General features: G+C 36.2%; 1 protein-coding gene across 1 annotated transcript; it reads right to left on the bottom strand.

Moving 5' to 3' along the window:
* Positions 1-20,755: 20,755 nt before the first annotated feature.
* Positions 20,756-22,543, bottom strand: LOC129938846 (uncharacterized). The gene is made up of 2 exons (XM_056046641.1): positions 22,297-22,543; positions 20,756-22,227 (listed from the first exon to the last, which is right to left on the bottom strand). Exons 1-2 carry the CDS (start codon positions 22,318-22,320, stop codon positions 21,049-21,051), a joined length of 1,203 nt encoding a protein of 400 aa, XP_055902616.1. The 5' UTR covers positions 22,321-22,543; the 3' UTR covers positions 20,756-21,048.
* Between the last annotated feature and the right edge of the window lie 4,821 nt (positions 22,544-27,364).

Here is a 27,364-nt window from a genome sequence, read left to right as displayed (position 1 = left end):
ACCCTACAGACTTCGTCCTGTCATAAAGATTGTTGATTTGTGGCAGTTTTTTATTCCTACGTATTCTCCTGAACAGAACCGTCACCCTGGTGATAGGAAGTTGTGAATAAATAAAATGCACGACTGTGTCGCACGAACTTGCTCCTATATGCAAAGAGTCTGTTTAAAAAAGTACTTATATAAGATTTAAAAATATACCTGTAAAATAAGTTTGTCTTCAAAGATATAAATGCCATTTAATTTGTCAAAAAAAACCGCACGATCTTTGTATATGAAAACCATAGTACTCTCATGAGCAAAAACTTTTAGGTTGACCAGTACCAGATGCCGAGTCATTGGCGTGGCGTTAGTATCGAAAGTGGAGAAAGCGGGAGCGATGGATAAATATTATTTCCATTCCCATAAGCATCTAGCAGAATAAGGGAGATAATTAATTTTAGACCCAAAAAGTCTACACAATTTCCTTCATTCTATTTGAATCTATCCTTGCATATGCTTTCACATAAAGAGCTTCCATATGAAGGTTAATGAATTTGTTTTTTTTTATATCAATGCACTTTATATAAAAAACGGAAAAGTAAAATAAAATGGCTTAATATGCTTACGTCAGTTGTTTAGGATCTTTTACCGATATTTGTTTTTATTTACATTTATAAGTCTGCTTTTACTTGGGTACTATCTTTGTATATCAAAAATGGTTTCTATTATATATAAAGCTATGATGCGTTCCATATAGATTCAACTTGTTCCTTAAAAGCTTTTTTCCTTTAGATAGCTTTATTGTAATTTCATATTAGAAGAACCAGGATGGAAAATAATAAGATAAGAGAGAGGCATGACCATGAATGTTTAAATTGTAAAGCGATCGCCTATTGGTTGTGTAGTTAGGTAGCAGGTAGGAATTAGGAATAGTTCATTGGCGAGCTTAGCTTTGAGCAGATATAGATAAGGACATGTTTATGATGATAATGAAGAAATGTTATTGGTAGCTAAAAGGTACATACATTCCTTCCTTACTATAAGTTTTCAGCGCTAACATAAAGTTTTTACGGTCAGTTTATTTATTTTGTTAAAGTTTAAAAAAATAACAAGCATACGAACAGGTACAAGAAATTGCTTTTGATGTTTTGTTTACAGTCAGGCTTTTGTGCGTTTGGGATTTTAGTAGAAGTCGTGCGTAATACCTTTATAAATAGGTATAATGTGTATACGTTGAAAAAGTGATTCTAATAGTAAATACATATACTCTTTCTGGCCCGTTTCTTTAACTTGTACTAAGTTTATATAGGTAGGCGAGGGAAAGTAAATCATGTGTGAAACAACCTTATTCGTAAAGAATAATATTTTAAAATCACATATACAAAGTTACCAAGATAATACTTCTTGATAGACACTTTAAAATAGACTGTTGATTAAATATATCATATTCGTTAATCCGATACAGTTGAGCTACATGGGCGGCCATTGTTGGTATTTACAATAATTTAAGTTATAAAAATACATAAATATGTACCAAATGCACTAATTTAGACAAAAGCTAGGAATGTAATTACAATTTTGTCAAAATAATGCGCTCTTTCGGGCTCATGCACAGTTAAAATATTTAAAAAAAAAAACTGTTTTAAGATTTAAAATTTCGGTCGAAAAATAAGTTTGTCTTCAAAAATTTAAATTCCATTTTATAAATAAAAAAACATTTGATTTTTTAAATTAATTTTTTGAAAATCGTTAGAGCGGTTTTTTTTTTAAATTAATTTTTTATATATAGAATTTTTCAATTTTGTTCTAAAAATATTTTTGGAATGCAGTTATTTAGATATTAAAAATATACGCTACACATTTGAATTTCGTAAAAAAATGTTGACTCGTTTTTGAGATATCGAATTTTGAAAAAATAAAATTCAATATTTTTTTAAAAATCCAAACAATAAGAAATTGCACTTTTGAGAATCAAATATTGTTTAAGCTATATAGGAGCTTATTCAGAAAAAAAATTATTGAAATCGGTTTATAAGTTGCTGAGAAAATTAAAAAACAAAATAACGGTTCTATGAGCGGTACCTTTCCTGAGCAATACAAAAATTTGTTTTTCTTATTGAAAGAAGCCAAGTTAAAAAATAAAATTTGAGAGAAAATTTAAAGAAAATCTATCGGTTTGTTTTTGAGAAATTTCGAATTTTCGTTTTTTGACCAAAAAAATCGTATGGTGGCCACTGTTAGTTTTGATCTTAAAAAAAAAATGAAAAAAACGCCTAACGCGAATCTGCTCAAAACCTTAACTTCCAAGTTTGAACTCAATCGACCCAATGGTTTAGGCTGTAGGAGCGTGGACAGACAGACAAAATCGACCGGACGGAATCGCGGGACCCACTTTTTTCGACTTCTTTACCATCGTAATATCATGTTTGATTAAAATCTCGAGTTCGAAATTTTGCACGAATGCAAAACTTGCCATATAGTTCCTATATGTCGCAAGTAAAAATTATTAAATGAAACATATATAAGGATTTAAAAGTAAGTAATCGCTTTAATGTTAAAAATGTGAATTATAATTATTGGCAGAAATCAGTTTTATTATCATTGTAGTGCTTTGTGATATACGATGTGTTTTATTTTATTCCTTGGCGCATAGACAATTAAAACTGATGTTTTTTTTTAACGCGGAAACAGGCAACATACAATTGACCTATACAATTGACCATGTGAGAAACGTGGGTTTTCTAGATAAATACCAAAAACACTTCATGATTGTACCTGGGACTTGTTTATGGTCATATAGTGAAAGCAAGCAATGACCATAAACGATAATGACCTGCCGTCTCTAAACCCCAAGGAACTGAAGAGAACAGAGACGATCTCAGGACAGCGCAAATAGATCCAGAAGAAGGCATTTTGACGATGATTTTTTTTAATTGAAGATCCGAAGAAAAAAGTGGAGGCGGTGTGAGCTGCTTTCCAGCAAGTGTACAAGTTAATGTTAGCATTCTCCTACTTAATCACTTTTACCTTCGAAATGATATGACACAATGGAGATCTGAGAACCGCGGTTTAATGCGGTTCAATGACGACTCCTTGGCAAAAGCCATAATCGCCGAGCAAACGGGACCAAGTCCCTTGTTAGCAACGAAGGTTGAGCTTCAGCTCATCTTCAATGCAATACAAAATAAAAAGTCAGCAGGGATCGATGGCATATCCAACGTTGTACTAAGACATTTACCGATGGAAGCAATTGACATTTACACCACACACTTCAACAATTCACTAAATAGTGCATATTATCCAATGCATTGGAAGACCGCTGTAGTTCATCCTCTCCCGAAAAAGTGAAAGGACAACTCCAAACCGTCAAATCTTCGGTCGATAAGTCTTCTTCCGAGCATCAGCAAAGTTTTCGAAAAAATCATTAATAGCGCTCTGACTAAGTGGGCACCGGACAACAAAATAATTCCGGTTAAACAGTTCGGGTGCAAGGCGGGTCATGACAAAATTAATGCTGCATCTAAGGTTTTTTCTGATATCCAATGAAATAAATCAAAACACAGGTGTTGTTCTGGTTGATTTGGAAAAGGCCTTTGACACCGTATGGTAAAAGAGTTTTTACCTAAAACTGAGCTGGCTTGCCATTGCCATAAGCAAGCCATTGTTGTATATACTTTATGATGTGCTTAACGATAGAAAGTTTTTTGTAACTTCTACCAAAACATTCTCAATTAAAAATGGTCGCCGAATATCTTCAGCATTTACACCAGCGATCTGATAGGTAGTCTTACAAAGGCAATTGCGTACGCCGACGATCTAATTGCGTATAGAACGACCCGAAGGGTTGAGGTAATTATAATTCTCTTGCAGCGTGATTTCGACTAGATTCAGCGATGTTGCGACGACTGAAAACTGAAAATAAATGTCCAGAATTCTGTTCCGGACTCCGTTTGGTATGGCCACGGGAGATACGTGCAAGAATTGGCGCAAGATTTTCATCGTTGATCTTCACGGGCAGCCATTAGCGAGCTAAAGTGTTGTGAAGTACCTCGGTATCTGGTTAGATCAGTAGATATTTATATTTCAACATACATATAAATGCTGCTCTGACCAGGGCCAGAGGAGCCTTCGCTCTGACGAAACGGCTGTTTTTTAGCAGTCGGCTTGACTCCAGAGTTCGTTTATGGTTGTCCTGTGTGGTTTAATGTTGCTCCTCAACTGATGGAGAAGTTTCGGGTGTTCGAGTAGCAGTGTTTACGACGCTGTACCGGCTTATATCGAACAGCCGGAATCTTCTTATGTGCATTACTATTCCAACGAGGTCCTATACAACGGGGGTCGAATCAACAGAATTAACAATTTCGTGATATAACTCGTTCGAGGTCACATTGCAAGAGCTATGTCTTCGACCAACAATTTCATTTTCGGGGCGTTCTATCCGAACGACGAGTATTTTGAGAGTGCACGCTTGAGCGGCTTCATTTCACCAGAGGCATTCCTCTTTTTAGATAGATGCGGTCTGATACAGGATGAGATGACGAACCGTGGATAGGCGACTAATGTACAATCGGGAAGTCATGGCACAAGGCGGAGCAGAGCTCCTTCGGTTCAGTAGGGCTGTGTCTAAACGGGACCGTACTAATAGGGTGAAGCAGGAGAACCAGTTTTGGTGGAATTGGCACTTGGTAGTGGGTAGTCGGGATGGGGTTTTAAGCCTTGGCCGGCTTACGTACTTGTTTTATAGTTTTAAGTAAAATAGGCATGGTGATACGATTTGAAGATCCGAATGATCGATTTTACAATTACAATTCACTACCGCTGACGGCAGTACTCTTAGCTTTTTATATTAGTTTTCAGACTCACATCCCTCTTCTCCAGATGATGAACAATCACATACGAAGGTGAAGTGGTACTCGATATTCGACGCCCTGTACGATAACAATCCCTAAGGTGTCGATGTTTTCAATGCGGGAGGATCCTGTGCAAAATAATGCTTGCTCAGTGTGGAGTGTTACTTCGAGGTGTTCTCTCACAATTTCTACAAATTCTAGGAAAATCTTCGCTATTATTTTGGTGACTGCGAGCAAAGCTTAAAAACCAGCAGAATTGAAAAATTTGGATTTCATAGCACTGGAACGGTAATTGCTGTAAAGAATTGCAAAAGTTGTTATTGCGAAAGCAGTCAAAAATTCATATGTCATTTTTTTATTAAGCTAAGTTTCTTACGGTAGTACCCGTAGCATGATGGTTAGTGCGTTGGACTGTCATGCAAAGGGTCTGGGTTCAATCCCTGCCTGTGCCACCTTAATTTAAAAAAAAAAAATTTTCGCGGGTACTGCCTCTTGCGAGGAATTGACAAATCCTTCAAGAGTAATTCTTGTCATGAAAAAGTGCTTTCTCAAAACTAGCCGTTCGGATTCGGCCCAAAATTGTAGGTCCCTTCCATTCCTGACAACAGTACTCGCACACAGGAATGGTTGAGAGTTGTAAGTCACTAGGCCCTGGTTCACAACGGACTGTTGCGCCACCCCATTTTGATTTTTGAAGTTTCTTACCACATTTTTTTTAAGGAAAAACCATTGTTTTTAACTTGCCCTTATAGTAGGGCATTTGTCAGTTTCTCCATAGGGAACATTTCCTTACCTGACTTGTCAGAAAAAAAGCTTCAAGGCTTAGCGGGAACCAGGTAATATATATATGTATGGAAAGTCTGATGTTCAAATCGACCATGAAGAATCTATAGATGGTAGGAAAATTTTGTGACACACCTTAAAATTTTCATCCACCAGCCAAGTCTTGCCTTTGCAACCTAAATTTCTTTTTAACGGGTACTGCCATCTGGAAGTAATTGAAAAAATTTCCAAGAGTAGTTCTTGTCAGGAAAAATGTTTTTTTTTTCAAATAAGTCGTTCGGATTCGGCATAAAAACTGTTGGTCCCCTCCATCCCTTAAATAGTTCGCCCACAGGAATTGTTGAGAGTTGTAAGGCTCTACGCATCAGTTCTCTACGAACTGTAGAGTCACCTAATTTATTTATGTTTTAAATGCTAAGACATTGCTTTTTGAACATTTCCAAATCTAGAAAATGAGCCAAAAATTTGACGAAACATCTTTCAATGTTTCTGTAAAGCCCTAGCTGATTGAGTGCCTTTAAATGTGCGCCGGCTGGCTTCAATATGTTCTGTAGGGGTTTCACCTTTGAAAGTTATCCTTTGAATTTTGTCATCTGACAGTGGGAGAAAAATACAATAACATAAAATTGCTTTAGACGTTCAGGTTAATTTTAAAATATAATTTTTTCTATAATAATATAAAACAAATATATAAACAATATCCTTATATTTGCAGCAACAGCAAAACGGGTACTCTGGAACTTTTTCAAACTGTGAACAACATCTCCATGCCTCATGAACTCAATTTAAAGTGATTGACAGCATTTAATTCTCGTCGATATCAACACAATAATGCTTCTCTGCTTCACTGTTGCAAGTTGCAAGCACTTTAAGGACAAAACATACCAAAAATATAAAAATACAAAAAAATGTGTCGATAAATCCTCGCCCTTCATTCACTTAATCGCCTTTTCAAAAAAGTAAAATACAAAAAGATTAAATTTTTATATATTTCTGTCCATCATGCGGCGATGTTAAAGTAAAGCGAAGGCATAAATCAATCTCACACAAAATGATTTCGTTCCCAACATACAAACAAACATATGTAAAGGATCATAAAGCTTTTCCTATATTTGCTGCAGAGCAGAAAACGCATGCATTTTTGCTGCCCGGGGGGTTGCAGTGCGAACGCGGCGCGGCGCGGCCGGCGCGGGGTGGTGGACAGCGCCACTCTGTTGTTTATATTTTTGTTGGATTTATTCATATAAAACATCATCATATCAGATGTGTCCTGTTCTTGTCGCTGTCAAATTTTTGTAACATTTTCCGCTGCAATACACATATCCTTTGTGCAAAAGCAGTTTCAGACTTTTTATGCATGCGTGTTTATTTTGGTGCTTTATTTTTCCTTTAAATTGTCTGTTTAAAAACGTATACGTGTCTGTTTTATGGCATCTGCTATTTCGTTCGATGATGCATTGTCTACCTTGGGCCTGAAGTGCAGTGAATGTAGCATGCAGCATGCAGCAGCAGCACACAGAAAATAAAATCGTCTGTTGAACGATTTTATAATGTCCTTGTCCGTTTTTTTCGTTTTGTTTTTATGTTGAGAAATTTAATATTTAAATTTGTTCTGAAAACCCATTTCCCATTTTACAGCTGCGGGGAGGGCGGAAGAGGGAGAGTACAGTGATATATAGAGCAGACGTTACGTGATTTTGCTTTATTTGCAAAGATGGAAAAAATATGCATGCAAACATATATTTAAGTAATTGATAAAGAAAATTCAATAAAGGTCAGCTGAGTAGGGCTGCATTTCGCCGTAGGCTGTATATATTTTATAACCGACTTCATAACCTCCAAAGTTACCTGACATCATGTTATTTACTGTAAACGGTACGTCAATATGTGTTCGCTTTAAGGCTTGAACAAAGTTGCGGAGACATCAAACATCTGTGTTTTTTTAAACCCGAACCAGACTTATTGAGAGTGTCAATACACCTCGATAATTGCAACACGGTTCATTGGTCGCATTTAAGCTTAAAATACGTTAAGTTTAATGGAGCTTAGCCTGAGTGAAAGTAAAAATGACTTCGTAAATGCAAATTGAAGTTAAAAGTAGATCCAATGGTTACCAACTATATAGTTATAGTGGCGTGATGGTTGCGGTGCGTAAGACTGCCATGCTAGAGGTATGTGCCTGTGCCACCGAATGTTTTTTCACAGGTTTGCCCATGTACCCGGACACCTGGAGACCTCCGGATTAATTAGCCTTATCTTAATGATGCGAAACTCTGTACAAACGGACCCACCTTTCTTCGCAACTCGTGGGAACAAAATTCTTTCACAAAAGTCCAGAAATGGAAAGGGAAGACACTCAAAAAGCCTATACCTATAAGCAATGGCAGCAAGCTGCAAGAATCCTGAAGGCCTCTGGTGTATCATTGGAGGCTGGAAGGATACCGCAGCAATCCGGTCGCATTGAATTGACAAAACTTGTACCAGTAAAGATTCTACTTTTAAACATGAAAAGTCTCTGGCTGGGACCACAATGGCACAAAAAGTGGCATCGTGTGCACAACACCATTACGCCCTTCAATCCCATTAACAATCCAAGCTTCAGCGATATCACGAAGGGCAAAGTCGTGGTTGTGGTCATTGATAGGAACGATGTTTGACGGCACAATTTGGTCAGATCGTTGGTCGAAGTAAAGGCCTCAGGATGGCTTTTTAATAATTTTGAGAGAGCGATGAGGGTTGGCATCAGGGTCATGTCAAACTCATTGTTTGGGGCGATCAGAGGTCTTGTGATATGTACAAGCTTGCTGTCAGTTGGTTAGGTGAAGTTTGGCCAGGTGCAAACTCGAGGATGTTGCAAAAGAAAACATGCCTAGCCGCACGAGAGCCCGAATTTAAATTACAATCGAATCTCCTGGTGTCGAAGACATTCTCGAGATGATCAAGGTCTGAAATCCATCATTGTCGACTCATAACTGAAAAATAACTAAGCCCGAGGAATTGCAGAGTCTATATAGGAGTTTCATTGTGGTACTCAATTAAGAATTCCTTGGTCTCTAGCGCTGACCAAAAGCATGATTAATTATGGATATAAAATGATAACCATCCATATTTACAAAAAAATGAGGGTGTTGCAGATAGCGAACCTATACAAATACTTGAAGGCAAACTCACGGTGGGAAGGCCTGGGACCTTGTCTTCCCTTTCACCAGAGGTTGGCAATGTACCTATGCCCTCTTCGATTACGACTCGACCTTTTACTAATGTCAACAACAATCAGACAACAATGAAGACTGAGGGCTGTCTTGATATAGTCTTTCTGAGTGAGGACGAACTCAGACTGTTGTGGAGGTTAGTCTGCCCTATTGTAGCCAAAATTCTGCAGTAAGTACAGATTAATCTCAAACAATCCATAAAGGCACCGGCCCCACTCTCCGTCTGTTAAGCAACGGAGAAGGTATTGCGTTCTGATCAAAGACCCATGGACTGCGAGATCCATAGTTCGAGGACTCAAGACTTCTGGCTACTGCACACTGTATGAAACTGATAAAGGTGAACTCAGATCTTGCATACCAGTGATGAAGATATCACCGTAGCTAGGCTAAAAGCAGCAAAAGTATTTTACTGGCTAGTGTCGGCATATCTTGAGCATGACTTTCTTGGTCCTCTCCCTGTCTCTACAAATTCAATAATAGTCCATAACTGTCAATCACCTCTAATGCAAACGCCACAATAGTTTGATATTCACTTCTGCTGGGTGCCGGGCAAAGGAGACATTAAAAGAAATTATAAAGCAGGTAAACTTGCTAGAAATGCAGTTTTAGCTAATGCTTGCATACCAATCGCTACACGTAAACATCATAACGTGTAAGGTCACAAAACATGTCTAGCCTACACTATAGATTTAAGGCGATCAAGGTGCTTGCTGTCTCTAAGTAGATCACATATAAGGTGTCATAATCGAGCACTGTCTAATAGGAAAGAAGACTTGCGCATGAGCGTACTTTCAAATGACTTTTGCAGAATCTTCTTCACCTTATCTGTACATGCTCTTGCTCAAAAGCGCAAGAATTACCTAAGAGATAATGATCTAAACGATCTCAATCATATTAACATAATCAGTCTTTCATGTGTCTTAAGGGACTCAAACTGGTTTCCTTAAGCTTAGAAGAAAGCCTCAAGATTTATGTGGTATCACAATGGACCAATAAAATAGCATAAGTGTGTGCTAGTTTATCACGGACAGCCACTTTAACATAACCTCACCTTCCACTTTGCAAGAAATTCACAATCCTTCCAAGAGTAATTATTCGGATAGCTGTTTGGCGCATAAACTGTTAGTCCTCTCATCATGATATGACTCACACACAGAAATGGTTGAAGTTGTTAGTCGCTAGGCCCTGGTGTTCCGGACTGTTGCGCCACTTTTTTTTTATTTATTACCGCTTATCAACTTCATTTTGTGGGATTGTCGTCGGTTACATTTTATAAATAAAATGCAGGTTCTAGGTACAGAAGGTTACCGGGTATATGAAAAAGCTGCTGATCCACATGCTGATATAAAGATGCTATATAGTTTTTAAAGAAGTTTAGGCCCATGCTGAATCATTGAGACTATACTTCCGATTGTTCAAATTAAGTTCCCCCAATTAACCAAATAAAAATCCAGCTCGTCAGACTACTTTAATGTGCTTTTAAAAATTTAAACCCAATGCTAAAAAGTATTTAATTCCATTTAAAGGAAATAAAATTAACCTCTTAATAACAACAGATTTATTGATTTCGGAGAAAAGAAAATATTATTGAAAATAATAAAATCATCTATATTAAACAGAATAGAATCATCGTCGTCAGACGTTGGAGTCAAGACTGTTCTGGAAACAGTCCCGAATGAATAATATTTAATATTCAAAAATGTAAGGTTATAATATTATTTATTCAATGCTTAATCTTCCGTGAATGTGTTATGTCCCTGCGGAGAAGTTAAGCTTGAATTTATGTTTGATATACCTACTAAAAATGTTTACCTATATCTATATAATACACTGGTTAACATGGTAATGTTTGTGACAACCAAATTTCAATTTTCTAAGCTTTTTGATGGCTTTAGTTTGAATACGAATTCAAAATTAAGCTTTCGCACCAGATTTTTGGGATATAACATTTTATAATTCAAAAGAAAAAAACCTTGTATTAGGTTTTTAGGTGTAGATGTCTTGCCGTTTGCTTTGTGGCACGTAGGGCTGTCCTGCTGGAACCACATGTCGTCTAGGTCCATATGGTTCAATTTGGGCCACAAGAAATTAGTAATCATTGTTATGTAGCGCACGCTGTTGACGGTGACCACCTCACTAACGTCGTTTTCAAAAAATTACGGACCAATACCCCGCGGCATCAAAGAAAGCTGCTGGGACTGACGGCATCGCTATTCAACTATTCAAAGCAGCAGGCGTTGACGCTCATCTGCAAAATATGGTCAAAAGAAAGCATGCCCGATGAGTGGATTCTCAGCATAGTGTATCCGATACAAAAGAAAGGAGACCCTATAAATTGCGCCAACTACAGAGGTATCCTTTACATTGCATATAAGATCTTCTCTGCCGTATTATGTCAACGTCTGAAGCCGTTCGTCAACAACCTGATTGGCATTTATTAGTGTGGCTTCAGACCATGAAAGTCCACTATCGACCAAATATTCACACTACGACCCATCTTGGAAAAAACCCAGGAGCTTCAAATCGATACCCACCATCTCTTTATCGATTTTAACAGCATCCATAGGGAAGAGCTCTACAGAGCAATGTCTAGTTTTGGCATCCCTGTCAAACTCATCGGTTTGTGCAGAATGACGATGTAGATCTTACCGATGCGTTTGATGTCAAAAAAGGTTTTAGATAAGGCGATGCACTGTCATGCGACTTCTTCAATATCGTTTTGAAAAGAATTGTGCAAAACCCAACCTTCAACTCTAGAGGCACAATCTTCCAAAGGTCCAGTCAACTACTCGGATACGCATATGATATTCACATAATTGGAAAATCAAAGCGTGATTTCAGTGGAGAGTTTTTGAGCATTGCGACGGAAGCAATGAAGATGGATTTAGTGGTTAATGAGAGCCAAGTATATGCTGTCATCAAAAAAGGACACTGAACGACGACGTCTTGGACAAAACGTCACCATGGATAGCTATAACTTTGAGGTAGTTAAGGACTTTGTCTACCTAGGCACCGCTATTAATGCAGACAACGACACCAGCGCTGAAATAAAACGAAGAATAACTCTTGCAAATCGCTGTTTCTTTGGACTTAGAAGGCAATTGAGAAGTAAAGTCCTCTCTCGAGCATGTAAAATCACCATCTATAAGACACTCATCATCCCGGTTCTGATTTATGGCGCTGAGGCCTGGACCCTGTCAAAGAAAGATGAGAGCGTCTTAGGATGCTTCGAGAGAAAAATTTTTCGGGTGATTTTTGGTCCCGTACGCATAGATGGAGAATGGAGGAGAAGATATAACGACGAACTGTACGGGCTGTACAGCGACACTGACCTAGTAAGTAGAATTAAAGTCCAACGGCTTAGACGGCTGGGTCATGTAGAGCGGATGGACATCAACGCTCCAGCCCGGAAGGTCTTAGAATCCAATCCTAAAGGGACGGTGCAGTAGCGAGGAAGACGGCGACTTAGGTGGCACACTCAGGTGGGTGAAGACCTCAACCAACTTGGCGTGCGAAATTGGAGACAGCTAGCTAGGGACCGAGCTGATGGGAGATGCATGTTGGTTGAGGCCCAGGTCCACCCCGGAGTGTAGTGACACCTTAAGTAAGTAAGTCCGCGGGTCTGCCCCAAAATCCACACCAAACGGTTACATTTTGGTGAACCTCGTGTGGGTTGTTGTCGTCCCATATACGGCAATTTTGCTTGTTAACACAGCCATTTATCCAAAAATGCGCCTCCTTACTACAGATGATTAATTTGTGGCCAAAATTTGGGTCGTCTTCCAATCGATTCGCAGCCCAGTCAGCGAACAAATGGCGTTGTATATACGGGTGTAGACCCAAGTAAGCAAAATTCGCCAACTTGAAGTCTACAAAAGGCCGAGTTGTTTTGCATGGCGAGGAATAGACTGCCTCGGGTTGATCTGTACACTTTCATAGACCGTGGCGATGTTCTCGGCCGATCTTGCTTTTCTTGAACGTACGGGTGTTTGCAGATTGTTTACTCAACCGGTTGGGTCGTCTAAAATTTGGTCACCAAACTTTGAAGAATCGACTGTGAAGTGCCACCACGTCTACTGTAAAATGGGAGCTATATCCGCAACATTTGCGTTAACGAACACTACTTTTAATAATGAAGTTTCATCATTTGAACGTTCTGTTCTTGCAACTTGCCATGATGACGTGACATAAACAAATGAATAATGGGTGCCAAAATCTACCCGCGCCAATTGAAAAACACTTTAAAATAATTGAAATAAAATGCACTAGCTCATATAGCTAAAGAATCTGTTTCAAAAATAGTTTCTATATTTTAAAATTTAGAAATGTACCCGCAAAAAAGTTTGTTTTCAAAAATTTAAACGACATTTGATTTTTTTTAAATCTTATTTTTTTCAAATTTTTTGTTTGAAAATCGTTAGAGCTGTTGTTTTTTTAATAAAATTTGTATGTATATTTTATCGGGAACGTGTGTAATTCGTTGTTATATATAATTTTTAGGAAATGTATACAATGCCAAAAATCGCAAGGAAATGTGTGAAATAATTTTGCCTATACACATTGCCTCGGAATTCTATAAATCTCCTAAGCAACAATAGGAATTGCATATAAATCCTAGATTTTATACTTCACCTCTTTTTATCGGAAATGTATATTATCTGTCAGTTTCTGTCAGCGAAGTGGTGAAATGGCGAATCAGGATACCGAAAATATGCTTACGACTTCTATGCAAGACAATAAGGTTTAAGGGGGTTCATGAAAAAGAGGGCATTTCGCGCTGGCATCAACCAAACTCCTTAGGAAGCCCTTTGTGGGTGTAAAATTAAGGTAGATTTACAGTTACCAAATGATTTCCCCCAAAACATCGTAACTAAAGTCTTCTTCAGTAGAGAAAATCATTAAAAACCTTCAACAGAATGTTGTAGAAGATCCCAATGTAAATACAGGGTTCGACAAAAAAACCTTCCGCATTTTAAGACGTTTATATTTAAAGCAATTTATAGATAAAATGGTATTCCGGGTGCCGTTTTTAGTAATCATAATGGCGTGGCATGGTGAGCATCGCGCATTTGTGGTAGAGGAATATATCCGTATTTCCATATTTTTTCGAAGAAAATGGGCAAAATGTTACAGTTAATGCGGATCGCTATTGTCACATGATTGAGACCTTCCTCCAACCAAACTTAAATCAGTTTATTGGGGACCACAAAGAAGTCTGGTTCCAACAGGATGGAGCTACAGCACACACTTCACGGCGTTCACTTTCAAAATGTGGGAGGTCTTTTTGCCGGACCCTGTATGATAGAACCAATCAAAGTCTATAAAAAGAGGCTGGGATGCGACCCACACTGATAACTTCCCATCCCGTCTGTCGATTTGTCTTGCTTAAAAGTATGTCTATATGTACTCGTATCAATTTTTACCAAATTTGCGTACTATTTTTTGTAGATATTATTTTTATGAAAAAACGGACTGTTGGATTTTTATATAAAAATTACTGAATATCGAAAACAATATTTTCTGTGAAATAAAATAAGCTTGAAGCCAATATTTTAATTTTTTTAAAAGCTATTTGAGTCGAAAGTAAATTTTTACTAAGTTTTAGTATTGCTTTTTTTTAGAGTTTTATTTTTTCCAAAAAAACTGCCAATTCGATTTTTCTCAACATTTTTCAGAATGTTGAAAACAGCATTTCTTAAAGGATGAAATAAGTTTGAAGCCTAAATTTCAAGTTTTTGAAAAGATATTTGAATCGATATTCAATTTTTACCAACTTTGAGTAATGTTTTTTTAAATTTTTATTTTTTATAAAAAAAAAACTGTCAATAACATTATTTTTTTCAAAAAATATACTTCTTCGATATCACGTTACAATATATTATATAAAATTTAATTCAAGTCTCTAGCGTTTTTGGTTCGTAAGATATTTTTGGTTAACCAAAATTTTCAACTTTTTTTGAGAGCCCTTTCTGCATCTTTCTGCCTTATCTGTATAACAAAATTTATTTGAAATTGATATCTATCTCTTCTGGTTCTTGAGCTATGGACGACGAAAAAAACGTCGCGAACGTACGGACGTACGAACGTACGTACACACGCACGCACAGACATCTTTCTAAAAATCTTTTATTTCGACTCTAGGGACCTTGAAACGTCCTTGAGCCGAAAGTAAATTTTTGCCAAGTTTTAATATTGTTTTTTTTGTTTAGGTTTTTATTTTTTTTGTAAAAAAAACTGTCAAGTAGATTTATCTCAAAATTTAACTGAATGTTGACAACAATACTTTTTAAAAAGGTGATAGTTTAAAACCAATATCTCAAATTTTTAAAAAGTTATTTGAGTCAAAAATCAATTTTTAGCAACTTTTATTAATTTTCTTTAGGTTCTTATTTTTTGTAAAAAAAACTGTAAATTCGATTTTTTTCAAAATTTTTCAGAATGTTGAAAACAATATTTCTTATAAGTGAAAATTTGTTGAAAGCAATAATCTCCAATTTTTGAAAAGATATTTGAGTGGAAAATCAATTTTTACCAATTTTTTTAAAATTTTTTTTAGGTTTTTAGTTTTTGTTAAAAAACTGTGAATTCTATTTTTCTCAAAGTTTTACCGAATGTTAAAAAAAATATTTTTTAGAAGAAAAAATAAGTTTGAAGATTTTGAAGAGATATTTGAGTCGAAATCCAATTTTTACCAACTTTGAACACTGTTTTTTTTTTAGGTTTTAATTCATTTTTTATTAAAAAAAACTGTCAATTCGATTTTTCTCAAAATTTAACCAACGTTATTTTTTCGTTTTAAAAAATTGTTTTGGACATGAAACAAAGTTTATATGTAAAATTTTAAAGGTGAAAAATTTTGTTTTATAGTTATAGTTTTTAAAGACTTTGCTTTTAAATAACCCAAGTCTTAGAACACGTGTCATGTACCTGCATTTCTTAAATTTGCGAAATTCGATCATTTTTTAAAGGTATTCTCAATCTCTTGGACTTGTTGTTTTAGCATAGGAAAGTATAGGATTTTAAGCGCACTGAATTTCCTGAAGTTTAAGCTCATAAACTGCACTATGGCTAAAGTTTTCCTAAATATGTTCATTTTAAATTTAAAAATTAAATTTTGAATTTCATTCCTCAACGCGTTAACTTAATTGTATACTTTTTAGCAACACAAATTGGTATGTATCATAAACTGAAATAAATATAATTTAAATTGAAATACAATTATTATAAACCAAATAAATAGTTATAAATCATAAAATAGTCCATCAGTTTAGTCAAATGAATCTATTTTTTGGCATTTTAACAAACAAATCTTAAGAAAAGATTAAATCTTTTGAAAAACAATCTACATATTTTGAAATTCTAATTATTTTGAAAGTTCTTGAAATAGTTTATGGTTTTATTTAGTTGTTGGTTTTTAATAGTATCTGAGTATTCAAATCAGTTAATAATATTATTTTAGCCCCCAACATAAACATGTTACCATAAAATTTTATAAATTTTATTTGTTCTGCTTTAGATATTTACATAAGGATTACTTTATTTATTTTACGAGTTATAAATGAATATACAAAAATATATCGACCACAGGAAGATAGAACATTATTCCGGTTCGAACCCATAATTTTGTCTTTGTTTTCAAAATTCTACCATCAACTGGTTTTGCTAAAATATTCTTTTTAACTGAATCAACTTTCGCCGCACCTTTATTTTGAAAAAAATAACATCTGCATATATTGATTATATAATAATTTAGTTATAGATTCTTCCTCTAACGATAAGATGCTGACGAACTTTGCTTTAATGCGTTTACGTAGGCAGTAGATACTATTAATAAAATTAATAAATGACGATCTTAAAAATTATGTATATTGACATTTCCATGTGATGAAAAGGGGATTGACATTTTAAAGTGGTGAAAAGGGGAACAATGGGTATTAGTTAAACAATAGTTATTTAAAATTCTTGTGTTTCCCCATTAAACTTGTTTGATTTTATTCTTTCTTTAAATTTGGAATAATTTAATTTATGTATAGATATCGAACTAGAGAACTAAAGAGCTTAGATTATAACCTTATATACAAGATTAATGAAAAATAAAATAAGTTAGTATATTGCGAAGTAGCTGCTATAAAAGCTGCACCGATTTGTAGATTTTTGTATTTTTTTTTCTAGAATCTTGTTTGAAAATGGGTTAAGTTTGTTATAAGTTCCCAACTTATATTTTAAAATGTCATTAAATCAAAGCAAACGTGCTGAGATGCACCGTTTATTAATGTTCAATAGAATTTGTATGTTCTAAATCAGAAAAGTAGTCTTTCCAGTTAAGTAGGAAAGTAAGAGGTGCCAGAATTTAAACAGATTCATCAAAGAATAATTAATTAGCTTTTTAAGTTATGTTAAGTCTAATTATTTTAGAGTTTTTTTGACTTATTTTTATTTTATCAATTTCGTGAAACGCATACAAAAGATTTTTGAGTAATTGAATTTCTGAGTTATTCAGAAAGAATGTAGATAACCTTAAGTCCCATTTCATGCACATACCTCAAAACCTGTTAACCAATTTCGACTAACCGGTCTTTGTACTACTTCTACTTTTATTTTGCCTTTCACACATTTCGACCGGTTTGGGGAAGGCGTCTCGGTCATGGACTGCCCAAATTTGGACATTTTCGATTACTATCATAACTATGAACGGGTTATTTAATATCTTCGAAAACCTAAATTACATTTCACACATTCTCTTTTCTATTTAAATAAGTTGACTAATGAGACTGTGTTCAGTTTTCTAATTCCATTTTTAGTTGAGGCACATAGGAACTACATATATGGGAAGTCTTGCATTTAAAAAAAAAAATGCCAAACTTGAGATTTTAATCAAACATGACATTGCGATGTTAGAGAAGTCGAAAATAGTGGGTCTTCCGAATTCATCCGTCTGTTTGTCTGTCTTGGCCTCTACAGCACAAAGCATTATGTCGATTAACTATAAATTTGGATATTAATGTTTTAAGCCGATTCGCGTTAGGTGTTTTTTCATTTTTCTTAAGACTACAAATAACAGTAGCCCCCAACAAATTTTTTTGGTAAAAAATCGAAATGTCGAATTTTCTAAAATAAAACCAAGAGATTTTTTTTTAAATTTTTAGTTCTAAATAACTGTATACCAAAAATATTTTTAAACTGAAATTGAAAAATTGTATATGTTACCGGAAATGTATGAAACCTAGGAATTATATACAATACCTATAGGAAATGTATACAGTGCCGATTCTATTTAAGAAATGTATAAAAAGATTTACAAAAGATTATTTGTATCTCTTATCTCTTAGGAGATGTATATATTTCCTTGGAAATGTGTTAAATTAATATTATCTATATCAAAAATCTGGAAAAATAAATCATAGCAACTTTAAATGAAATAAAAAGAGATTCCTTAATTTTGCATTACTTTATTTATTACATTACATGTAATGTTTATTTCTTAATGAAATAACTTATTTATTTTGTATTTATTTAAACAGAGTAAGCTGGAGTGACACTAAGAAATACATAATATTTGATTTTTGAAGCACAACCATTTGGTGAGCTACAATCCTTCTTGCAAAGACATTTTTTAAATCCTTGTCCAATCCCAGTTGATTGCATATTCGCAACTGCGCTTAGTGAAATTTCGGTACTAGGTACTTCTTTGGTATCTAGAATACCTCTTGAGCACACACTGAATTCAGGTCTAGAATGTTTTATGATTTCATTCCTTGTTCCAATCTGATAAAGCTCGATATCTGTTGTATTTAAGATTACATCTATAATATTTCTGGCGTCACCTTGTCCTCGGTCGACTTCTGGTAAGAAACCCTTACAGAAGTTCCTGATGGACACAGAAGGAAACTTCTTGTCACTTTTTTTTAACATTCTTCCTGCCTGTATTGTTGCGCAGATTTTGCTTAGCAAAATAACGATTCTTTCCACTACTAAATTTTTTTAACGCAATATGCAAATCAGTTTGGAGTCCTGTCCTTTCGTAGACTCTTCTGCTACAGGACAAATGCGTGGAGTGCACATCCGCATTGTCTACAAGTATGAGCTTCGATCGTTTCTTTTGAACAGACAACGCATTCGTAATTATATGCACTGGCGCAAGGTTCTTAATTATTAACTTCCCATAGGAAGTTATTGTAATGGGTCCAATTTGTCAAATTGAAAATTTTGACATTTCTCGACGTTTCAAGGTCTCTAGAGTCGAAATAAAAGATTTTTAGAAAGATGTCTGTGCGTACGTTCGTACGTCCGTTCGTTCGCGACGTTTTTTTTCGTCATCCATAGCTCAAGAACCAGAAGAGATAGATATCAATTTCAAATAAATTTTGTTATACAGATAATAAGGCAGAAAGATGCAGAAAGGGCTCTCAAGAAAATTGCGTACGTGGTTTTTTTACCATAGCAGTTTGAAAAAAAGGTGAACATTTTGGTTAACCCTAAATATCTTACGAACCAAAAACGCTAGAGACTTGAATTGAGTTTTATATAATATATTGTAATGTGATATCAACGAAGTGTATTTTTTGAAAAAAATCCATTTTACGTTTTTTTTTATAAATCAAAAAAACTGAAAAAAAAATTTTGTCACCTCCAAAATTTTACGACTAAAATATGGTCTCCAAAACCATTTTGTGCAACGGAGAATAATGTTTTTGACATCTGATAAAATTTTGAGAAAAATCGAATTGACTCTTTTTTTATAAAAAATAAAAAAAAACATTACTCAAAATTGGTAAAAAATGAATATCGATTCAAATATCTTTTCAAAAACTTGAAATTTGGGCTTCAATCTTATTTTATCTTATAAGAAATATTGTTTTTAACATTCAGTAAAATTTTGAGAAAAATCGAATTGACAATTTTTATACAAAAAATAAAAACATTAAAAAAAAATTAATAAAAGTTGGTAAAAAATGATTTTCGACTCAAATATCTTTTCAAAAATTAAAAATATTGGCTTCAAACTTATTTTATTTCACAGAAAATATTGTTTTCGATATTTAGTAATTTTTATATAAAAATCCATAGTCCGTTTTTTCATAAAAAATATAATGTACAAAAAATAAATAGTACGCAAATTTGGTAAAAATTGATACGAGTACATATAGACAAACTTTTAAGCAAGACAAATCGTCAGACGGGATGGGAAGTTATCAGTTATAGTTATTAGTTTCATTCATCCAATTTGAAATAAAAACTTTTAAGCAATGCTACTTAAATTGTTAAAAATTGGTACAAATCGGTTTACTGAATGATCCTGTAATTATCTCAATTTTCTTCATGGTTTATGCAAATTCTTTTTTTTTCCATCTCCACAAATTTAAACCATTTCTGATATTATCCCTTCTCCCGCTAAGCATTGGTAGAATGTCCAGTTGTGATATAGCTGACACCTATAACAGACAAAAACCCCAATCAAGAGTTAATGTTTTTTGGAGATAATCCACAAAAATCTTTAACATTGCTTGACACAGTTGTCAAACTAATAATAATAGATCGGGCGCAATCTTCCAGAAACGCCCTTCAATATAACCTTGAAATATGTTTTAAGTTTACTATAAAGTATAGAAGTAAGGAATGCCTTATAAAACTCTGGTGTTCCCTTCTATTGTGATATTGAAAACTTTTAAGCTTATTTGCTTTTAAAACTCCAAACAAATCCTTCCCTATATTTTAACTCCTATAATGTCCTTATAAAAAGAATTTTATGAATTTTGTCTAAATTGTTTTTCGTTTTAAAATGTTTAAAAACATTTTTTTTAATTACCATAAAATTATGATGGCAACCCTAAAACTTGTTTTCAGCACCTATAAAGTTGATGGCGATTATTATTTAAAACTATTCAACATTAAAGTTAAAAAACATATGGACCCTCGTAAAAAAAAGAACACTTGTTTTATGATCATTTTTCGTTTTTAATAATTATTATTAAAATTAAATCTTAGTTTTTAATTACAATTTCAATTAAACTTAACTAATTGACTTGGCAGTGTATAAATAACTTTCATCTCACATGACACGAATCATTAAATTAAAATTAATGAATCCAGTCAATTAAAAAAAGCAACTATCTTATCATGATAATTCTTCCTTACTCATAAAATGCACGATGCACAATGCAGAATTCCTATTAAAAAAATACAAACTTGCAACATCTTGACCTTAACCCTAACCCTAGAATCATTTATTTACGGGTATTGTGTGGAGGCAGATATGAACTTCCTGGTACTACATCGATACCGGTCGGCACAAAAGGTGGACTATTTTGTGAATAAAACTCGTCTTCACTACTCGTACCCGTCGTCTTAGTCGTTGTCAAGGATGGCAAGATCCCACTTGTTGAACCACTGCTGATCGCACTATTTATGGAACCAGTTTCAGCTTTAATTCCAGTTCCACTGCCACTTCCAATTGGTGTACCATATGTATTTGAAGTTCCGGGTAGGGCATCGTACTCAGCTTGAATTGCCTTCTGCGCTTCAATAGCCTCTTCGTCTGTCTTGTATTTGATGAATCTTACTTCGGGCATTTTACGGGCAGTAGCTTGGATTTCCTGGAATCTCCTTGTGAGCTCAGCGACATCTGGTTCTTTGCTGAGGACGTATACAATTGTCTGGGATTGGATGGCTTCCTTGGCCATCTTCAGTAGAACTTCAGTGTAGGCTTCGTATCCTGGGGTCTTTACGAATATCACTTGAAGATTTTGTCTCACAGGTTGAACTACCGGGTAGGGGGCGAATTGGAATTGCTGCTGTGGTGCTACTTGGTAGGTGCTGATGGGAAGCTGTTGGGGAACTATTTGGTTGTACACGAAGGGCTGTTGCTGGTTGTAACTTATGGCATTTTGTTGGGGGACAAATTGATTAGTTAAGAAGGGCAGCGGCTGTTGTGGAACTACTCGATTGGTGTTGTAGGAAATTTGTTGTTGTGGAACTATTGTGCTATAAGTCAGGGGGCGTTGTTGCTGAGTGTAGGAAATGATTGGCTTTGGTTGCTGAGTGAAGGTTATTGGCTTTGGTTGGGGCACAATTTGGTTGTATGTCACAGTGTTTTGTTGCGGAGCTCTCTGGCTATAAACAACGGAACGTTGTGGAGCAGGCTGACTGTAGACCACACGACGTTGTTGGGGCGCTACCTTGCTGTAGGTGGTACGACTAGCTGCCGGCTGCCTGTAAGAAATGGGGCGTTGTTGTGAAGTCCTGCTGCTATGACTTTGATGCTCATCGGGATCACCGAAAACGTACACAGATTTAGTTGATCCATCGGCTTGAAGGACTGGTCCTGAACTTCCAAGTTCTTTGGCTGGTCTAATGTAATTGTACCCATTGCCAGCACAACAGAATCCGAAAAGAGCTGCCAGTAGCTAAAGAACACAAAAAAGTTCTAAGTTAAAAACAATTCAGAAGTTCTTATTGTCTAAGAAGAATCTTACCAAAAACCCAAGAGAACTATTCATGGTGACTGTTCGATTGTAAATGACAATCCCACCACTAAGTCCATCCGAACGAAGTCTCCTTTTCCAAACAAGTTCAAGGTCGACCACTACCAATACCTTCACACGAAGAACGAAGAACTGTCAACTTGTCACCTAAAAGCTTTGATAAGCTGATTCGACGACAAGCCTTTCGCTTTTTGTGTTTTTAGTCTAAATTTAAGACGATTTAAAACTATCGAGGGTGCATTAGAATAGAAACGTGCGTCAGTCGGCCGCGCGTTGAAGCTTGTTCAAAACTCATCAAAGATATAAAATGTATTTTATCATATTTAAAGCCATAATTATGATTAAGCCTGCACGAGTATATCTTTTGGGTATTTCTGGTATTTAAATTATTGATTCGCATTTCGAGGGAATGTACGGGCGGTGTTTGGAGGGAATTTGTCAATAAATTATTGAATACTAATGATTTCGTCAGAATGGAATTCCCTCGTTAATGCTGATAACCTGATTTATGATGCCGGCAAAATCTTTTTTAATATTTTTGTTTTTACATATCCCGCGGTAGTTCGGGTCCGGCGGAATGTAGGTATGTTTGTATGTATGTAAATTGATATGAACAGAACATGGTCAAGACTATTATTCGCAGTGAATAATTATCGAAAACATGTTCGATGAAAAGTCGAGAGTGGTTTGGAGAACCGCACCGAGTTATGGGAAAGATATAAGACCTGCCTGATTGAATGATGATGAACAACATATAAAGAGCTTATCGTGCATCGCACTGTAATTTTGTATCTTTTTTAAATGTTAAAGCAGTTATCATTATCAATATGATAACCACAGCCATAGCTTTGAGGAATGCATCATTCATTATTTCGTGATGTATGATTTGATGTATAACCAGGCTTGTTGGATGTTCCATAATATAAACTTCTTGACGTCTTTTTATTTATGGTTTGTATGCAGATTTTATGAAATTTTCTGTTTGTTTTTTGGTGTTTTTAATCCGGGATGTGGTCAGTTTGTTTTGAAAGATCGTATATGCTCAGAATATAAATGTAGGTACCAAAAATCTATTTTTGGAATTGGGTTACTATCCACTTGAACTTGAAAACCGGAATTCTGTATTTAATGAACTTAATGATTAATCAAGATTAAAACAAACAAGAAAATTGTGGTGTTATTTTTGAGTGGCTGAGTGCGTATAGATTGGTAATTCACCGTTCATTGAATCACTATAAGCTTATGATTTGAATGTCACTCAATTGATGGATCGGTGCAGGGTCTTTCAATTAGCACGTCCTCCTGTCTTTAGATTTAAATGAAATTAAGTTTATGTGAAAAATTTTCGACATTTTAATGGTCCGACTCTCTATGACTTTGACTTTAGTAGATGAATCAGACTATGGTAGGTAGGTAGAAATGGCGATCTCAAGGCAACCTAGCCTGAGATCCAATTAGCGCTGTAGTGCGCCGTTTTGATACCAAAAACTCGTTTGACCTGTGATTGAAATTGACAAATTTATAGAGAAGCTTCATAGCGATTATGTTAGAGCCATTTTGTCGCATTGAGAAAAAAAATTAGGTCTCTAATCTTTGTCTCAGATAGCTCATCGAGTTCTTGAAAGAATGATTTTCCAAAGCATTTCAATCTGGTGTTTGCCGAAGCAGGACATTTGCAGAGGAAATGGATTATGGTTTCACTTTCTCTTTGGTCATTACAGCTACGGCAAAAGGTGTTGTAAGAGATACTAAACTTCTCTGCATGAAATCCTATAGGCCAATGTCCGGTACAAACCCCAACAATCCTGGCTATGTCTTGCCTTGGCCTGCATATAGAAGATCGTTTGTACGGGTTTTGTTATAGGTGGGCCATATCTTCCTAGATATAATGCAGTTGGGTAAATTGCTCCACCTTCGGTTTGATAGATAGAAAAGATTTTTCCCATCATAGCGCCAAGAGGAATGTTAACCATTTCCGCAAGTGAGCTATGAAGGGCCGATCCTTGCCCGGCTAGCTCGTCAGCCCGTTCGTTTCCCACGATACCACTATGGCCCGCAACCCAGATCAAGGTGACACCGAGGTTAATATTCAGGCTCGCAAGCTCACCGCGACATTGCTGGACCAATTTAGATGAGGATGTGGCCGAGTTAATGGCTTTGACAACTGTCTGACTGTCTGTAGAGATATCCGCATTTCGGTTTTGGTTTGGGCTCTGTTTAAGTATCTTAAATGCCTCCCTTATTTCCAGCAGTTCAGCTTGAAAAACGTTAGCAAAGTCAGGAAGCCTAAAGGATTTAGCTACATTTAGCGACTCAGAAAAGATCCCAGAACCAACTCTGGACTCCATCTTTGAGCCGTCAGTAAAGATGGTTGTGTCGAAACCAATCGACACGATGTCATCCTCCCAATCTTCTATGGATGGGAAAATAACCTTAAAACCCTTACTAAGGCTCAAAGTAGGAGTGCAGTAGTCAGTGTCTACCGAGATAATATCTGAGGGAATCAATTTCGTTGTGTTGCTGTGACCATAAGATTTTGACAACCAGCTGTTTGATTCCTTCAGTCTAATAGCGCTGCAGGAAACTATGTATTTAATAAAAAGGTCAATTGGTAGAAGATCCAAAATAACGTTTAAGGCGTCCGTTGGGCAAGCTGTTCTCTGAACCTTCTTTAGCTTATCAATGTTATAGGCTTTGCTTAGAGCAGGCCACCACACAATCGACCCATATGTTAAGATTGGACGTACTACGGCTGTGTACGTCCATAAAATCATCTTCGACTGAAGTCACCACTATTTGCCGAAAGTTTTGCTGCAGGTATTGAAGGCAACACAGCCCTTCTTAACTCGTACTTCAATATTTAGTTTCCAGTTTAGTTTAGGGTCGAGAATAACTCCCAAATATTTTGCACTGCAAGACAATACAAGGATTTGACCGTTGAGTCGAGGTAGCGTGAAGGGCGGTTCTTTAGTTTTGGTGGTAAAGAGCAACAGTTCAGTTTAACTTTGGTTAGCTCCTAGTCCACAACTCGTGGCACAGCTGCTAACTTTCATCAAAGCTGACTCCGTGATTTTACTAATCACAGAGGTGCACTTTCCTGACACCAATAGCACCAAATCATCCGCATAGGCTACCGCCTTCACTCCACATCTCTATAATTTAACGAGAAATGTATTTGTTCCAGCCATGGAGCTGCCACATCATGCCTGGGGATTTATATGAAGAAAAGGTATTGATGCCCCACTAAATATTTTCTCTGGTTATAACGGAATTGACTTGCTCCTAATGAGCTACGTTTAGCTCTGTGGTTTCAAGCGATTCGGGGTTATCACTCTCACAACCCGGAAAGTGCGTCTTCATCAGTAGCTCAAGAGATTCGGCTGGACAGGCTGTCCAGGTTCCATCAGGCTTTTTTAGAAATGAAGGATTACAATGTTCCTTCGATAAAACTTTGCTGAGCCTTGCGGAGTCCTTTATGTCTTCGATTGATTGACAGTATTCTCTCCAGCCTTGTCTTTTGGCTGAAGACAGGGCTTGCTTGTAAATTTAAAGAGAGTCTTTATACGGTTGGTAAAACTTATGTTTGTGGCAGATATTGAAAATTGTCCTCGTCATTTTCCTAAGACTGGACAGTTCTTCGTTCCACCAAAAGAGATTCTAAAAGCTTTACTTATAGAAGTTTCAAAGGTTTTCACCTTTGATTCAAGGTGTCCTATCTATTCAGTGAGATTCGGTAAGCTGCTTAATTTGGAATTCGCAATTTGACTGAATTTCGTCCAGTCAGTTCTTTTGGGATTTCTATAAGGCGGAGGGGTTTTCGACCCGAAATTAATTTGAAAAAGAATCCACTTGTGATCTGAAAACGAATTCAAAGGGGAAACTCTCCAATTCTCCACTAATAAATTACTGTTGTTTACTAAAGTAACATCAAGCACATCCTCCCATCCATCATAATTTTCTGAGCTCGGAAAGACGAAAGTGGGAATATTGCCTCTGTTAAAAAATGAGTATATTATTTTCAATAATAATATCAAAAACTGACTCACCTTGTTCGTTGATCACAGAACTTCCCCAAAGGGTATGCCGAGCATTTGCGTCGCCTTCGATCAGAAGGTTTGCCTTTTTGATGTTAGCTTCGGTTATGATTTTGCACACCTCCTCCGGAGTTGATGGTGCATTATGGGCAGAGTAAAAAGAGGCCAACAGCAAACCCTGTGTATTCTTATCTTCAAATCTGACAACTGTCAAGTGGGGAGTGCTAACATTTGGACATAAAAACCTTTTAAATGCTTCTTTGCTAAAATACAAGTTCTGGGATTACATTTGTCTTGATCTGCGGTTTTATAAAAGAGGTCGTATTGGTTGTCTTGGAGGCCTCGCACCTTGGGGCCGTTTATTCACGGTTCTTGGATAACGCCAATGCCGAAGTTCTCCTCCCTAAGGAAAACTCACTTACAATGCTTCAGATTAATCTGGATGACCTTCAGCGCGTTTTTTAATTATTTTTAGCTGCAGAGCTGGGGCCAGGCAACTCGCTGGGGATCTCGACTCCGCTTATAACATCATCAACCTCGACGTGGTCATCAGCTTTGTCGGTGTCTGTTCCCCGCCTCTGCAGAATTTTAATTTTGGCATTCCTTATGCGAAAAAATTAAGATTGTACTCGGCCTTTTCGAGAGCCCCTAGAATCTCCTCGCTTATCCTCAGAAGGTAAGAGGCGCTGGTCTTCTGCGGTTCTTCTGCCGTAACTACAGCCCAATCGTCTATGGGGACCAGCGGATTTTGCCTCTGAAGACCGCGGATCATGTCCTGTCCGCTTGGCTTTATGCTCATGAGCGGCAACCAAATGCGAGCCTTCGGTTGTCTAGCGATGTCCTTAGCTGGGATAAGCTTGAGCTTCAAGTCCTCCCAGTCATTGCTAACCATAGCAATGCTTTCACTAAGGAAATCCTTAGAAAACCTGTCCGCACACTTAATTACCCTATAACCTCTGAGCATCTTGCCAGAGTCAAAACTAGGGTAGGAGTGCTTTGAATAGCACTGCCTATACTTCCTGTGG

The sequence above is a fragment of the Eupeodes corollae genome, chromosome 1 (assembly GCF_945859685.1).
Source record: "Eupeodes corollae chromosome 1, idEupCoro1.1, whole genome shotgun sequence".
Taxonomy (NCBI): domain Eukaryota; kingdom Metazoa; phylum Arthropoda; class Insecta; order Diptera; family Syrphidae; genus Eupeodes; species Eupeodes corollae.
Note: the sequence above shows the minus strand (reverse complement) of the source record. Positions and strands in the feature narration are given on the sequence as shown.